We start from the raw sequence: 17,111 nt of genomic DNA on the forward strand, positions 1-17,111 counted from the left end.
GGCTTTCAGTTCAGATGCTGCCGTGTCCAAAGTCATATAAAAATGTTTCAAGGTACAACCTAAGACTGCCGTCAACTCTTGCGTAAATGTGAACAGGGCGCGTATTCAGACGAGATCAGCAAGTTATATTGCCATCAGATTAACGTTAAGGGGGGTCCATGTCTGAAATAGGTGACTTTACTGCATTCTCAGTTAACGCGAGACTACAAACTGCCCACACAACGGAGTGTCGCGAGACTTGACCAGCTGTTTAGTCTGTTTTTTTTAGACTGGTGCTGCTCGTCGGTCTACACGTGGGGAGGAGAGGCTGACTTTCCACAGGGACACGTTTGAAAACTCACATAATCAGTATTGCCCTCATCGTGGCGGCACCGAGGATCCTGAAATACCGTAAGTAAACCAAAAACTGGAGAAGGAAGAGCGAATTTAGCAACGAAGGGGAAAGACCATGCAAGCCTGTAGCCATCTGCATCATGTTCACACAGCGTGACTTAGTTCAAATCAACTCACAGGGGTGCAACGCACGCACGCACAGTGTGCAAAACCCCATTCATTGACATTTTCACGCGTCTCTGCAAGCTGTCTAGGGTTTACTGTGTCACCGACTGAGTGCAGTAATCCCATGTCATTGAACAACTAGCCTACACATCTTTCTCTAACTTAACAGTAAGCACACTCCTGCTAGCCTCTTTCCCTGTTGTGTAACTTAGATTACCCTAAATCCTTTTCTCGTATGGTCTCTATGCACTTACCAACAACAGTGACATGTATCTTACATAGTCACAAATGCGCACAGGTTGTCAGCAGTGAGAACGCAAGGTAGTTGGGAATCATTTTCGCCAGGCCGGCTAGCAAGCTAACACGAAGGTCTGAGGCCCATGCAGGACAGAAGCACTCCTGAAGCGTCCTTAAACCCTGCGTCAGTCTGGGACAAGCCCTCGCTGGTGTATTTGGTTGCGTTTAAAGCTGTGTGATGCATTGCCTTGATGTTGTTGCCTAACGCGATGGTCAAGTCGGTGAAGTGAAACTCTAAAGTGGCCTTAAACACGAGGCTTTAGTGATGTAACCAACCTCATCATCTTTGGGACAAAAATGATGTGGAAATTCCGATTAGCTGCCCTGACATTTTAATTCATGTTTTGGTTCATAGACCGTAAGGCACTGGAACCAATGTGTGAGGCTAGCTTGCTAACTTCATAGTTTGTATCCGGCACTGCGGCCTCCTAACTGGCCATGCTTTATTCCCTGTAGTGTAACGTTAGCGTTAGGTCACAACCACCTCTAGTACTGGATTTCATTCCCGATAATGTTACGCCAAACTCCCTGTTTATATCTCTCAGTTAACACGTTCAGCCTTACTGCCAGCACGTTGTGTATCTTAGTACTAAACGTAAGTTCTTTTGTGGTTAAGAAGTGTTTTGTGATAAATTCGGCATTCAAATAAGTCACGTAGGGCCACACATAAAGTTACAGGGTTTATAAATTGTTCTCCTTCCTTGCTAACTTACCGCCCACTAGTTTAGTTTTTCTGTCTTTCAGAGATGGGTTGTATACCATGTTAGCAATGGCACATGAAAGCTGAATTGGTGTATGGAGGTGTGCAAAGGGAAAGAGACTCGTGTGCATTGGGAAAAAAAGCACTGAGTTGTATTTTGATATGCATAACGTACCTTCCCCTGTCTCACTGCGAGGCAACAGTAAAACATCAGGATTCTGAGTGCAGTTTAACGTTGTGGTCTGTGTACTTGCTAGCCAACTAGCTAATTCCATTAGCCGGCACATCTTGAGATGAAATGGTCGTAACGTTTTACGACATTTTTTAGAGGAGATTTAGCTTAACGTTATTAACACCCGACTCGAAAGAGGCAACAAAATTGGGACTGTTTATTGTGAGGCACACAGTTATATAGTTGACATTATTAGCATGTAGCTAGCTGTAATGGTTTAACGCTAGCATTAAGTCGTTAAAAGTTGGCATTATGACCCTCGTGCACAGCTGACACTCCGGTAAGTCACGGTGTAACTTGTCATTGTGTTATGGGATTGTAGACGGCAGATAAGAGATTTCCGTTGGGTTTTGGTTCTCGGTCAGTTGAACTGAAGGATTAGCCTGTTGTTGTAGCTAACATTAACGCTAATTAGTTGAGTTAAAACTTGATTCCAGGAGTGTATGTTCGAGCCCATCTTTTGGCTAGGCTGTATACAAAATTAGACAGCGTATTGGTGCGGTCTCGGCACAGACACACATTGACTCTTAAAACCTCTAAATATTACGGTAGTGTGCTGGTACAATGGCAGTTCGACTTGCACACAATTCCCACGTTGGTGTTAATGGTTTTAAGATGACACCTTTAAAAATTGGGTTTCCGGCTAAACCTTCACGTCTGCCAACGGTGTGAACGAATTCTTTTAAAAGTCGAGTTTCACAGGTACACAGTAGTCTGCTTTACTGTGTACATGTCGTAATTAACTAACCTGTGATTCTCCTAACTCGTGATAACGTTTAGTCTCATAAGACGTGCTATTAGGCTTGTACCTATGAGGAAATTATATTCTTTAGCACGACAGGTTTGTATAAAGTGAAAGTGTGTTGTTAGAGTGACAGGTATACCAAGGCTGCTCTGTATCCATCGTGCAAGCTGCTTAGGTTGCCTGTGCTCAGCACGTTGTAGGGTGTAACATTTAGATAGAGCCTGACCACTCCCCTATCTGAATGCCAAGGTCACCCTCTAAATCCTGACTTTAAGGTCAAGAAAAGCCATAGTGAACACCAGTCTGACCTGTAAGGAGAGCTCTAGATTAGTTTGACTGCTGAACTGCTGTAGTAACCTTGTTCAAGGTGAGTGTAGTGTGGGCCACCATTTCACAGGCACGTATACAGTGTAACAGCTCATCAGTACCTTTCTGTTTTAGTTTAGGTGCCCAGATGGAAAGATTTCAGTTGATGTTGGCTGTGTGATAGTCAGTTGATTTAATATTAAATTGTATTGTACTGTGAACACTTGAGGTTAAAGTTTGAATTAAATGTGTGATTTTTAACATTGTCAGATGTGATTCATGCTAAATCTGAGGGCTGAGGACCCCAGAACACTCAGTTAAGACTCCACTCTTAGGCAGCTCTTGTCCTATCATCCGTTGCAGAACTGAACTGCTGACCTATCTTCAGCAGGTCATTAGTGTGAACATACCGCACATACATTTAACCCTTGATCCGCACATACATTTAACCCTTGATCACACAGATATGATATTCTTGGATCTCAGTGACAGTCCGTTTGACTTTTCTATTTGCTATACACATTTACAGGCTACAGTTTTAATAATTGGTTGGTTAGGCTTTGTTTTTAAGTGCTTTGCATGTCTCGTAATTTATATCCTCGATATAACCGGTTTATTTCATACAATTATGTTTTGCACTTCAGTTTGGGAAATAGTTGAAAAATAAAAGGCAGAGTAGCATTGTTGAGTGAGGACTATTTAAGTTTGATGAGTTTAAGTCTTTGGTTTGTGATTAATGACCTGATTCAGTTAGGTCATACTGTAGGTTGTGCCCAGGTCAATCACTTTAATGAAGCTTTTTTTTTTTCTTTAGAAAAAGCACATATTTTTAAAGTACTTCAAACACGTTTTCAAGTAGTGGTCATGTATGAACTCCATTAAAAGATAAAGCAGTTAGACCATTGCTATAATAGTAAATTGCATGTTGTCTCAGAGATTGTTCTCTACATCAATACTGCTAATGCAACATGTGGCAATGCTGTATTAGGCAGTGAGTTTTTAAAATTCTTCCTGTTGGTGCTTTCAAGAACACTCCAACATCTAACAGCAGCCTTTTGTTGAAAAAACAAATTCCACATTATCCTTGATTTTTCAAATCAAGTTACTTATCTTCTGTATTATTCACTATACACAAACAATTAATCATTTTATAGTATTACCAGCCCAGCATTGGACACAGTCAACATATACACTGTTTTTTTTTTCATTTTGGCCAGGCCTATGTGGTTACATCAAATTACATTTATTAATATTATATATATTGATAACTTTTTTAGCTATTATAATCATCATGACGTAACTTAAATAAAGACCATTTAAGCACTGTGGAACAACAGGTGGGATGTGAACGTTAACATGTAAAAATTAGTCTGGAATCTTACAGATCACCAGTCAGATACAGTAACGAGTCACACAAACTAAAGTGCACTAAGTTGCACCACTCGCCTCCCTTGTAAATATGATGTTAACCTTTCTTGCTTCCAGACTGTGGTCAGGAAGCACACAGACTCTGCTCCGATCACCAACACCTGTCTGCTCTCAGTGCATCCACTGTAACTCTCACTGAACCACACTCACTGCAGTAAACAATGTAAGATGTAAACATGTGGATTGCACTCAAACCAAGCCATAGCCATTTTCACGCAGTAGTACTGTGAGCATCAAAGCTTGACGTGGCATTGTCCAAGTGTTTTTTTTTTTCATCTACCCTTAGTCACATGGAGCAGTATGTGTGCATGTGAAGCCAGCAGGGCCGGCTGTTTCCATCACTTTTTTGCATTTTTTAGTCACAGCTTTTGTGATTTGAAAATTGTGATCTTAAACTTCCAAGTGTCGGTTTGAATGCATTAATCGTTCAGCCCTGAATTAATCTTGAAGGAGAACTTACCTGAATGCAGTAGCTTTGACCAAAAATAACAGAGAATAAATTTTAGACTGGCATACACACCACAATATTAGTCTTTTTTTTATCAATATCTAGTAACTGATGATTTCAATATTTTTTACAGGCAATGAGATACAGTACAGGCCAAAAGTTTGGACACACCTTCTCATTCAATGCGTTTTCTTTATTTTTATTTCTATTTACATTGTAGATTCTCACTGAAGGCATCAAAACTATGAATGAACACATGTGGAGTTATGTACTTAACAAAAAAGGTGAAATAACTGAAAACATGTTTTATATTCTAGTTTCTTCAAAATAGCCACCCTTTGCTCTGATTACTGCTTTGCACACTCTTGGCATTCTCTCCATGAGCTCCAAGAGGTAGTCACCTGAAATGGTTTCCACTTCACAGGTGTGCCTTATCAGGGTTAATTAGTGGAATTTCTTGCTTTATCAATGGGGTTGGGACCATCAGTTGTGTTGTGCAGAAGTCAGGTTAATACACAGCTGACAGCCCTATTGGACAACTGTTAAAATTCATATTATGGCAAGAACCAATCAGCTAACTAAAGAAAAATGAGTGGCCATCATTACTTTAAGAAATGAAGGTCAGTCAGTCCGGAAAATTGCAAAAACTTTAAATGTGTCCCCAAGTGGAGTCGCAATAACCATCAAGCGCTACAACGAAACTGGCAAACATGATGACCGACCCAGGAGAGGAAGACCAAGAGTCACCTCTGCTTCTGAGGATAAGTTCATCCGAGTCACCAGCCTCAGAAATGGCAAGTTAACAGCAGCTCAGATCAGAGACCAGATGAATGCCACACAGAGTTCTAGCAGCAGACCCATCTCTAGAGCAACTGTTAAGAGGAGACTGCGCGAATCAGGCCTTCATGGTCAAATAGCTGCTAGGAAACCACTGCTAAGGAGAGGCAACAAGCAGAAGAGATTTGTTTGGGCCAAGAAACACAAGGAATGGACATTAGACCAGTGGAAATCTGTGCTTTGGTCTGATGAGTCCAAATTTGAGATCTTTGGTTCCAACCGCCGTGTCTTTGTGAGACGCAGAAAAGGTGAACGGATGGATTCCACATGCCTGGTTCCCACTGTGAAGCATGGAGGAGGTGTGATGGTGTGGGGGTGTTTTGCTGGTGACACTGTTGGGGATTTATTCAAAATTGAAGGCACACTGAACCAGCATGGCTACCACAGCATCCTGCAGCGACATGCCATCCCATCCGGTTTGCTTTAGTTGACGATCATTTATTTTTCAACAGGACAATGACCCCAAACACACCTCCAGGCTGTGTAAGGGCTATTTGACCAAGAAGGAGAGTGATGGAGTGCTGCGGCAGATGACCTGGCCTCCACAGTCACCAGACCTGAACCCAATGGAGATGGTTTGGGGTGAGCTGGACCGCAGAGTGAAGGCAAAGGGGCCAACAAGTGCTAAACACCTCTGGGAACTCCTTCAAGACTGTTGGAAAACCATTTCAGGTGACTACCTCTTGAAGCTCATGGAGAGAATGCCAAGAGTGTGCAAAGCAGTAATCAGAGCAAAGGGTGGCTATTTTGAAGAAACTAGAATATAAAACATGTTTTCAGTTATTTCACCTTTTTTTGTTAAGTACATAACTCCACATGTGTTCATTCATAGTTTTGATGCCTTCAGTGAGAATCTACAATGTAAATAGTCATGAAAATAAAGAAAATGCATTGAATGAGAAGGTGTGTCCAAACTTTTGGCCTGTACTGTATATATGTATATATTTTTATATAAACATATTAATATTAGGTCATTGGAGTGCTTCTGCTGTTTGCTGTTTTAATACTTGTCATAATGCAATAGCAACAGTTTTCAAGTTCCAACAATTGGTGAAGGAGACGAGCACAAACAACTGCATCTTCAATATAGAGAGTATATGATAGCAATTTTCCACACACCATCTTGATGTATCATTGATGATTTTATACTTACCTCAAGGATTGAAAGCTTCCCTGTTAGTTGCACTATGATACTGTCACCTTGGGTAAAACATTTTTTTTCTCTTCAGTTGAAAAAAAGCAACTTACTGTATTGGGCATGGTCACACATGAGCAAATGCAGGTGATCGGCCAACCATTGCCTGCTGAGGCAATATTTGTGCTAAATGTGTGCTACCTAATGTGAAGTAGGTTGACAATAAATTCTGCAAAATATGATGTTATTCCATTTTCTTACATTCCCTGCCCAGTCCCTGACTTGTTGCCAGCCAGGCAGAATCTCTCATGAGGGGCATTTTGTATTTTTCATGGCCATTATCACAGAGTATCAGCTGGTAAGACACAGCAACAGTCGATGTCTCCTCCACGCGTACTTTGCTTTTGGTTGAAGCGGCGATTTTGCTGGTCACAGTTCACCAAAGGTGAACTCCACGTTACGCAAAGACGCAAATTTGTTTTGCCATCAGAAGCAAATGTTTTATCCACCCCTTTGCTTGCACTGAATGGAAGTGAACGGGAGGTGAATATTAGACGGTGTTAATTTCACTCGTGTAACTGTGCTGTAAATTTATTTTTGATAAACTACTTGATTAGTTTCCTTACACTGATAATTCTTGTACATGACATGAATTGATATAAGTGGAGTCAAATACAGTGTTTTTTTAAGTAGTCAAACCCAGGATATATTCATATGTCTCGGTTAAAGATCAACATGAATCTGCATTAAACTTCAGAAGCTCCGCTGTACTCAACTTGTACTTTTGTACACTGAGGAGCGCTGCAACATAGCATCAAAGCTGTCTACAAGAGTTTCAAGGCGGTGAGGAAAAGGAACGAATATGAGGGGATTCATCCAGCAATTTGTAGATATTGCATCACTAAAATATAAATATTATCCAGTTGTTAAAGCTCTTGGTGTTTCTTCTTAACTGACCTGACTTGCGTCAACAGCCTGTAACATTAGTTCCTACAGTGACTCATGACAGTGCCTCTACACTGTTGGCCTAATCATTTTGAGGGAACTGATTGTGGGAATTGTGTGTACTGTGCAGAAATTGTTGAATCAAATGTACATATGCCAAATATGAAATGTTTACAGGATTATGTTTGCAGTAACATTTTTCAGAAATGCAAACAAAGTTGGTGTGTAATTTATACATTTGAAATTGTCTAGAAATTCTCTATTTTATGCACTTGTAAATAACAATCGAATCATCCACATATCACCCTGATGTGTGGATGGTGTAATATTTCTCATCTCTTTGGGAGTGAGTCTCACGGCCATGCATTATTCAAGACAAGGGCCACAGCCTCGGTACATTCAAGTGTTTGCACCCTCTGGCCTAAATATTGACATTCTTAGAGGAGAATACCTACTGCTCATTGAATTTATGGAATACTGTGGAGCTTTCAGAAATGTATTTCAGACAGATAAACCATTAAGCTAACAGGATCCCAGGCAGTTTTCCAAATGGTGTTACTTTATATGAATATGGCACAGTGTTGGGCCTACTTTATAAACACCCATTAATCGCTATCTTATTTTTTCTGTTGTTAGGCCACTTTATGTAGAAAGTATATTTCCTAGTACTGTGCTGCTTGCCTGCAGAGGGCCAGCAGCTGATTACGTAGAGCAGGTGGGAGTGCCAGCAGCCATAGAGGTCAAAAGTCCATATATATATGTGTGCGTGTGTGTGTGTGTAGCTGCCAATGACAGTTGTGTCTAGAAGCATGGCAGGATATGATTGAGTCACGTCCCGACCATGTGATGCCTTCCCCCTGGTGGAGGCAGGCTTGGCCAGGTTTGTTAAGGAAAGGCATGTGTACATGGCCTTTTTTTAACATGCACAGAGAGTCACCTCCTGTTAGGCGACACACACCAGGAATTGGGTATGCAGAGGGCTGTTCCATAGTCTTCAGTTAGGGTTGATTTCCTCAGTACAGGCTGATTATTTTGTAACCTCTTCAACCCAGTCTGTGTTCTTGATGTGTTTCATTCTTTGAGTATTTTACACAGAACATGATTCGGTAGTCAAAAGTAGTGTGAAAGCTTTAAATAAAATGAACCACCCAGCTGGGATTGCCATGTGTTTCTCAGGCAGTAGAGTGCGCTGCAAGGCATCTACTATATACACACTATAAACTATATATCTATGTACACTTAATGGCATAAAATTTATTAAAAGAAATAACGACTGTAACATGGCAATGACTTGTCAGAGTCCATATGGATCTATAAATCAATATTTTTGACAAGTCTACAGTAAAGATATCTAATGGCAATTATTTTATCTTTCGTGGCAAGTGATCGCAGTAGAAACAGTAGAAATGTGGTATTCAAGCAGTCCACCAGGAATGTGTGCATGTATCTGCCTGGCCAATGCAGCGTCTTGCTGGATGACAATGTGTTGTGTTGCTTGTGCCCTGTAGTAGCACCCCTGCTGCTCATGCAGAGCTAAAGGTGGTTTGAACTCTGCCTGAGACTGATGTAAGAAGGTTAGGGTTGGGGCGAGGTGTCGACGTCATCGTCTACGTAAATACATCGATGCGAATGATTAGCGTCGACACGTCGGTTCAAACAAAAAAATGGCGGCGGCAGCAGCAGTGCTGTGCTATTGTGCTATTGCCTACTCAAGTGCTGAAATTTGTGATAACACCTGAACGCAACACAGGCTCCACTCCATTGACTGTGTGCACAGTGCCGGGCTGTGTTAGAATTGTCTCACTCGGGCTATTTAGCTAATATAATGGAAGGGGAAACACTTATGTTTCAATAAATGTTAATAAGAAATGTTGTGGTATTCATATTGTTTAAATTGCCTCATTAATCAAATAATGGAAGAATAGTCGATAATCGAAAAAATAATTGCTGGATTAATCGTTAGAAAAATAATAGTTTGGGACAGCCCTAAAGAAAGTACCAGCTGGCCTGGATTGACATGTCCCCGATTCTCCTGTTACTTTCTTTGCTTTCCTGTTTGCTGCATGCACAGTGGAGCGTGTTGAATAAACTAACTTTTGAAGGGGGTATTTGAATGGCCCTTATTAGAGATGACAGTAGAGAGAGATGACAAGAATTGAGGGGAGAGAATGGGGGGGAATGACCCACAGCATCCCCAATTTTGACCCTAATTGGGGATGCTGTGTTTCACAGTTGGCGACTTAATCTCTAAGCCACAGGAGATTCCGGGGCTGCTGTTGTAGTTCAAAACAGCATTTGACTTTGAGTATTTTCTTCATGTTGGAAGAAAAAGGCTGTTAAAATCCTGTCAAAAGCTCCATGCCACAGATCCACAGTGACACTCCTCCCTCAAAGGACAATGTACATAACACAGTGGGACTTAAAGAAAAACATTGGCCTTGGCCTCTCTGTACACGGGAACATGAAGCCTATTTATTATAGGAAACAACATTTTCCTAATGTAAAGCTTGTGACAGTCAAAACATCTATCAGATCAGATTAGAGTTCTCAGTTTCAGCCCGAGCCTGACCCAAGTAAGCCCGACGGGTCGGGTCGGTTTGGGCCGACTAATTAAGTTAATTTGGCGGGCTGAGTTGGGCTCGCACAGTGGAGAGAGAGAGAGATGAAAAAAAGTGTGTCTATATGTCAGAGAAGCGCACTGGTTGAGGGTGTGACAGCACTAACACACAATGCTGCTGTCCACGGTTCTTATTTTGGAGTCTGTCTCTGTCAATGAATCAATTATCAACATTTTCTCTACTTGTAAATATGTAGCTTTTTTTTTTTTTTTTTTTTTTTTTTTTTAATTTTTTTTGGTGCTAAATGTAGTCTTTTTGTTGTTGGCAAATGTAGGTTATCAATAAAAATCAAAACTTTTAAATTGCATTGTCAAAAATGTGAAAATATTGTATAGCCTACCAACTGAGCTTGTGCGCAGTGCACACTTGAGTGTATCCGTCTGAGGCTGTGGATCAATGCCACGTTTTACCACTGTATCACTATTCCCTCTAACTTGTAGCTATTTTTTCGTTATCTTTTGAATTTAATATGAATTATGGAACCATTTTGACAACGTTTGTTTTACCCGTTTTGTACAATAAATTATTGTTTAAAGTTTCAACAAGTTTCTTTTGGAGTGCGTGACACAAGTGTGTTTTGAAAACGACCGTGGACTGTCACCTGCTCAACGCATCAGTACCCTCGGATGCCATGACAGTAATAGATTATAGATTAATAGATTATAATAATAATGTCAAAATATCATTTACAGACCTAACTGACGATCACTACTGCCCGACCCGCAGGTCCATTTACGGGTCCCGCGGGTTACAGGTCGACCCGCGCATCACTACTCAGCTCAGTCTATAAAGGCTGTACACAACAGTAAGGCTATAGACATTATATTCTATTCAGGCCGGCAGAACCAGCAGCGCATCGGCTCTACAGTGCACGGCACTGCTGATTAACCATTTTATTGCAGCACAGAGTGTCTGCCAGCAACCAATTACTTGCAGAGGCTTCCTACAACTTGTTTCAACGGTTCCAATTTAATCAGAAGACAAATTAAACAGGATGACTAGCCAATGTGAAAATCAAAAGGAAGCATAGAATAATGTAGTGAAGGAGACTGTTGTGCCATCACACTTTTTGTGGTTTGAGAGCAAAGATCCGGTCGCCACTGTGCAAATCTCCGCAATGCAATTAGGTCCGAAAAAAATCCGGAGTCCGCCATATCTAAAACAAGATATGCTGCTGTGAAGTGTGAGCGAAGTTCAGTTAGTCAGCGTTCAGGTGCAGGAAAAGTGTTGAGAGTGGCTCAGTAAGTGCAGCGCTACATGATGCGCAATGGTTGCTCTCCCCCAGGCTGACGTTGAAGCCTGTCTGGTAATATTATTTTGGTACATGAATAATTGGTTGACTTTAAGTGATTAAAGATACTGTATTTGAGCCAGGGAAGCATCATTTTTTCCCCCTTCCATTTAAAAAAAAACAGTCGGGTTCAGTCGGGCTCGGACCCAGTGTAGTATGTGATGATGTTGGGTGAGCCGGTTTCGGGCTTCAAGTCCCTCGGGTCATTTCGGTTTTGGGTTGAATTTTTGGGTTTGTTCAGAACTCTATATCAGATATCCATACTGTCAGTCTTTATGTTTAGGAACCTATTGATGGCCTTCTAAATGTTGTGTGTGCTACAACTCCACTTTTAGGTTCTAAGGTGACATTCAGTACGTTCACATGCACACAATAGTTGAGTTAAGTTCATAGTACGCCTGACTCTGCCTCGATAGGCGGCGCTGTGTCCTTTTTTAATATGGTTCATATCAGTGTTGGGGTAACGCGTTACCGCCAAAAATTGCTTTTTTTCAGTAACGAGTAGTGTAAGGCACTACTGTCCCTAAATGCAGTAATCACATTACAGTTACTAATCAAACACTTACGTCGTTACTTGCGTTACCTAAAGTCATCATTAGATCTTCCCCTTACTTAGGAGTTAGAGACGATGGGCTTCAGGCTGTTGCCAACAGGTCGTCCAACGGGTTGTCCTCCGTGTCCAGCCGGTCAGCGGCTAACACAGATGCGGGGATGAGCCAGAGGATGGGAGAGTTTCTGCCGCAAACAAGCACCGAGACCCGGGGAGACATGGGAGCAACTTCATGTGTTTACAGCAGATAGCAGGAGTGAGGACAGACGTCTCACTCCGCTACTCTGTGCTGCAACAGAGCACACACTTTAAGTTTATAGTTGTAACGTCCGTTGTCCAAGTAAGTGTTGATAACACGCTTAGCTTAGTTTTTTTTTTAATTTGATGAATGTGGCGCTGATATGCAAAAATGAACTTAATGACTGTGGGTCAGCGGGCAAGTAATATAATCATAACTCTTTTACACACGGTAACCACCCCCCGCCTGGCATAACAACTTCTCTGGCGGAAACCCTGCAAATACTTAAGGAGAGAAAGAGGGAAGTCTGCTTAGGGGCCTACCTCGTGAACCAGCTGTGCAATGAACAAGAAGCTCTGGCCTGACACCTCATGCAACAGCCTAATAGCATTTTGGATTTCAGTCATCGCTGCAATTACACTGATGGGAGAAAACATATGCTTTTATACAAGTGAGGGGGCACAGTGAATGAAGTTGGGGGGCACTGCCCCCTGGTGCCCCCTTGTGAAGCCGACTCTGGGTATATCCATCTAGTTAACTATACCTACCTTAGGATTGTTACACATATGTAAGGTTTAATGCTATATTGTTAACTGGCCAATTACGTGACAATGCATTTCAGGCAACAAGTAACTAGTAGTGTAATGAGTATTGTAACTAATTACTTTCTCCAGGGAGTAATCAAGTAAAGTAAGGAATTACTTTTTTTCCTAAGTAATGTGTAAAGAGATGGATGTTGCTGTGGCTCTGTATGTTTCGTATGCTTTATGTGTTAATCGTCTTCTGCTTCTCGGTCATCATGGTGTTTGTTTGTTTTTCCGGGAGTTACTGCACTGCTATATACTGAACTGCTGCTACATTATCTCCTTCTTCTTCCGGGTGAAAGCCAGAGATAGAAAAAGTGGTGCACACGCAGAACGCTGAGTCCGACTCCAGCTGGACTAAGCATATACATGCAGCAATAGTTCGATTTATTATCCAGGTGTGTTAGTCGAGCTACGGATAGTCCAATTTCAGTTGGACCAAGCTGTTTATATGCGTTTAAAAGTCCAGTTTCAGTCGGACTTAGCCACTAATTGGATTTTCTCAAGCTGCATGTAAACGTACAGAGTGTGTGAGCAGGTGTCTTTTTGTACCTGTAGGGCTTAGGCTTGTGCCGGTTTGAAAATTTTCCAACCCGTTTGATTTAAAGCCAAATATCTAACTGAACGGATATATCGAATTATATACCTAATTTTACCACTGGGGGTCGCATTTGAGCTATTTTTCCCAATAAAAGCCCATTATAGGTGTAATGCGCTTCCAATCCACTAGGTGGCGGTAATGCCGTATTAACTGCCAATAAACACAAGGTTACACAAAAAGAAGCAGAAGGATGTCAAGACGTTAGGGCAAAGACGGTGGATAAACCAGCACCACACCAATAAGTTTTTGTTTTAAAAACCACATAACTATTGCTACTTTTACACGTAGTATCCACACTACTCCAGCATTTTAGAAATGCTAAAATGGAGACTTTTGCAAACGCAGCTCACCCCGTTTTAGTTTGAGAACTCTGGGGTCGCATTTTAGTGTGGACAGACAGAAATGACGACTTCTGGAAACGATGATGCAGATTCCTGTGCTCGGTTCCCATTGGGTCTTATCAGTCGTAGCTTGTCAAGTCCAAAGATTATACTTAGGCCTATATACACTCTGTGATCTCATCCTTTCCCTTAACCATGGCTTCCTATGGTGATGGATAATGCTCAGAGTTGGTGCTGCTTTAATATGTTGCTGCATTTGCTATGAAAATACCTTCAGTAACAGGTCCACCTCTTTGTCCGTCCAAGCAAAGAAATCTCTGGTCTTACTTTTCACCTGAGCAACCACCTGTAGAATAGACAATCTTCTTCCCTGTTAATATCAGCACGCACATGCCAAGTGTACGTGAATCTTCATGTGATATGTGTTTTCAGGTTTGTTAGTATGGACAGAGATTAATACTGAAACAGTGCTAAAACGTTCTTGGGTATTGAGATTGTTTCAGTTTTAAAATGCCGTTTTAAAATTAAAGGGGTGGATGTGGCAAGAGTAGGCAAGTTTTCAAATGAGCATATAAATGAAATGTGTTTTCGTATTTTCAAGATGATTTCAGAAGATTTGATTGGCGATATGGAACTGTTTTGATACTGCTGAGTCTTTCTTGGGGTCACATGGGATCTAGCATATCTCCATATTCTGTGAAAGACAATAGCTTAAACCCTTAAATCTACATGCAAGCAACGGGTAGATCCAGACCAGGTTTTCCAGATTTGCTATACATTTTATTTAATGTGAAATGTCCTTTAATTAATACAAATCTGTGTGTCTTCCAGGTGTAGCTGTTAGTGTCCTGAGGAAATGCCGCTGAGGTTTCGCTCTATTGTGCCCTACACACTACCCGGAGTCCTTGCACTGATTGGCTGGTGGTGGTACATCTCGCGGAAGAAAGAGCGGCTAATCAGCCATGACAGCCCAGAGGGGGCTGCAACCGCTATGGGCCTTAGAACATCTCCAACAGAGGGTAGCAATGGTTTGGTTGAGAAAAGCACGGTATCCCCCACAAATGACACAGAAAGCCCCTGCCACAGACCTCCACAGGCCAGTAACCTGAGAACAGAACATGAAAATATTTCCCAGATCCATGTCCAGGGCACTGAAGCAGAACCTTCACTGAAACAAAGTTCCGAAGAAGCAGCCCCACACCTTGGCAGAATAAGACAAGAGGAAGTCCATAAACCCTCAGTCTCAACTCTACCTTCACCTGGCAAAGAAGACCACCTGCAGGTGTCACTGAAAGACCATAAAGACCCAGAGAAAACCTCAACACCTACCTTGGTAAAAGAGCTGGACAAACACCTAGTCAAAGCTCCAGCCTCTGCTCCAGAAGCCACAGTCGAAGAGGTCATCCTGCCCTGCCAGTCTACCAAAGTCACCAGCTCCTGCCCCACAACAACACATCGTTCTGATGCAGAGAGGCCGGAGCCAGAAGGGGAAGTGGCAAAGCACCACAGCGCTGTTAATATACAAGATGAGATGATCGTTTGTGCAGTGACGCCAGCCAAAGTAAAGACAGTGATTCCATCAGAGGCTGACTCTTTAGAGACACCACCTTCAGCGCAGGATTTCCACCAACACATTGTAACCAGCACACCTACCTCCCCGACCCCGACCTTCACAGCCCTGACAGCAGCCCAAGACTCCACCACCACATCACAGGACATCCAAGTACACAGTGGCAGTGGAGAGGAGCAGGATCTGGAGCTTCTTGCAGCTGGACTCATAACTGAGGTCATCTCGGCAGCCACCCAGGAGGTCCTCGGTGTCACCAGCTGCCAGGTTACAGACAACAGCCAGCCCAGCTGTAGTAGCGGTTCACCGCTGGCTAGCAGCAGACTATGCTTCCAGCAGGAGACCAGCACAGCAGAACAGCAGCACCACCATCTACTGACAAGCCCCTCTCAGAAATGCTATGAATCCAGAGAGGCCGCAGAGGAACAAGAGCAAGGAATGCCTAATGGATGCTCCTTGGTTCCAGTATGGGAGCCTGTTGAGGTCAGTCACAGGGTTCATCAGACAAACCATGCACAGAGAAGCCACTGGCTAACACCATCGCACCAAGCAGCACAAAGTAGTCCTTTGCAAAACACGAAACTGAAAGGTGATGAAGGAGCTGCGCTGGCCGACGACTCAGCCTGCAGTACGTGCCACTCTGAGGACGGCATCAGCAACGAGGAACTTCAGAACAGCATGTTTGACAACCAAATGGATGTGATCCAGGTTACAGACTTGTCAACAAGAGAAGCCACACAGCCTCAATCACTGGTTGAGACCGCCACTGAGGCGTCCGTGTTGGCTGAGGAAAACTCAGTGGATGCTGTGTGTGAGATAAAGAGGCTTAATGGAATGGGACTGAGGAATGGAGCCCATGGGACATGTGAGGTGGAGACGGACCAGTCTGGAGGTGAGTCATCAATCTGTTGATTGTCTGTACTAGTGTGAGAGGTGTTGCTGAAGTGAGTACAGCCACACCGATACTCAGGTTTTTAAGCACATACTCATATTAATAGTCAGATTTCAAATCTGACGATGATATATTGGCCAATCGGAATCCCTGAGATTTTTTTAGGAAATTGAATATATCACTAATATTTCTGTTTACATGCAGCGGTGCATACTCCGATTAATGTGTCCTAACATGCCGTTTATTTTATATCAAAATATAGAGATGTGGAAGAGCCGTCACTTGTGTCATTTTGCAAAATAGTTTTTTTTTTTTTTTTTTAAATCAAAGTTTTCCACCGGTGGTGGACTTGTTGGACCTGGTGAACACAGCCTCCCTCTTTCATTCTTTCAACCACCTTCTTGAAAAGGTCAGCATTGTGATATTTGTGCCTATCCAAAACCTGCTGATATCTAAATCTTTCAGAATGTATAAAAGTAGGTGTGGGCTTTTCTTTTGGGTGCCCCTGCAAACTGTTGGTGAGTTTATTTGCATACAACACAGAGCTGACTGTAAACAGATAAGAGGCAGTGTGTCGCAAACAGCAGTGGAAACCCCAACTAATGAGCATATTCTAAATGTGCTGTATACATATCCAAAGAATGCTCCTGAAACCTGAATAATACCAGCATATCTCGCATCTTCATCAGAAAATGATACATTAATTTTGATTTCTTGATTTCTTTATTTTGGTGTTGTGCACACATGTGCCCAACCCACATCGGTTTATAAGTCCCCAACGAAAACAAAACACTCCGCCTTCTATCCCAGGCCTGGCAAACATAGTCAGTTACAAAAATGCTACATTTGGATAATAAA

The 17,111-nt window shown here is 42.2% G+C and overlaps 1 protein-coding gene across 1 annotated transcript in view; it reads left to right on the top strand.

Moving 5' to 3' along the window:
• Positions 1-247: 247 nt before the first annotated feature.
• The window catches only part of akap1b (A kinase (PRKA) anchor protein 1b), a 44,054-nt gene continuing 27,190 nt past the window's right edge, over positions 248-17,111 (top strand). Inside the window, exons 1-2 of the mRNA XM_049576636.1 lie at positions 248-390; positions 14,626-16,253. Coding sequence (XP_049432593.1) covers positions 14,651-16,253 — 1,603 coding nt within the window. The 5' untranslated portion in view covers positions 248-390; positions 14,626-14,650. The remainder of the gene's footprint in view (positions 391-14,625; positions 16,254-17,111) is intronic.

Source organism: Epinephelus fuscoguttatus, linkage group LG5, assembly GCF_011397635.1.
Source record: "Epinephelus fuscoguttatus linkage group LG5, E.fuscoguttatus.final_Chr_v1".
NCBI lineage: Eukaryota > Metazoa > Chordata > Actinopteri > Perciformes > Serranidae > Epinephelus > Epinephelus fuscoguttatus.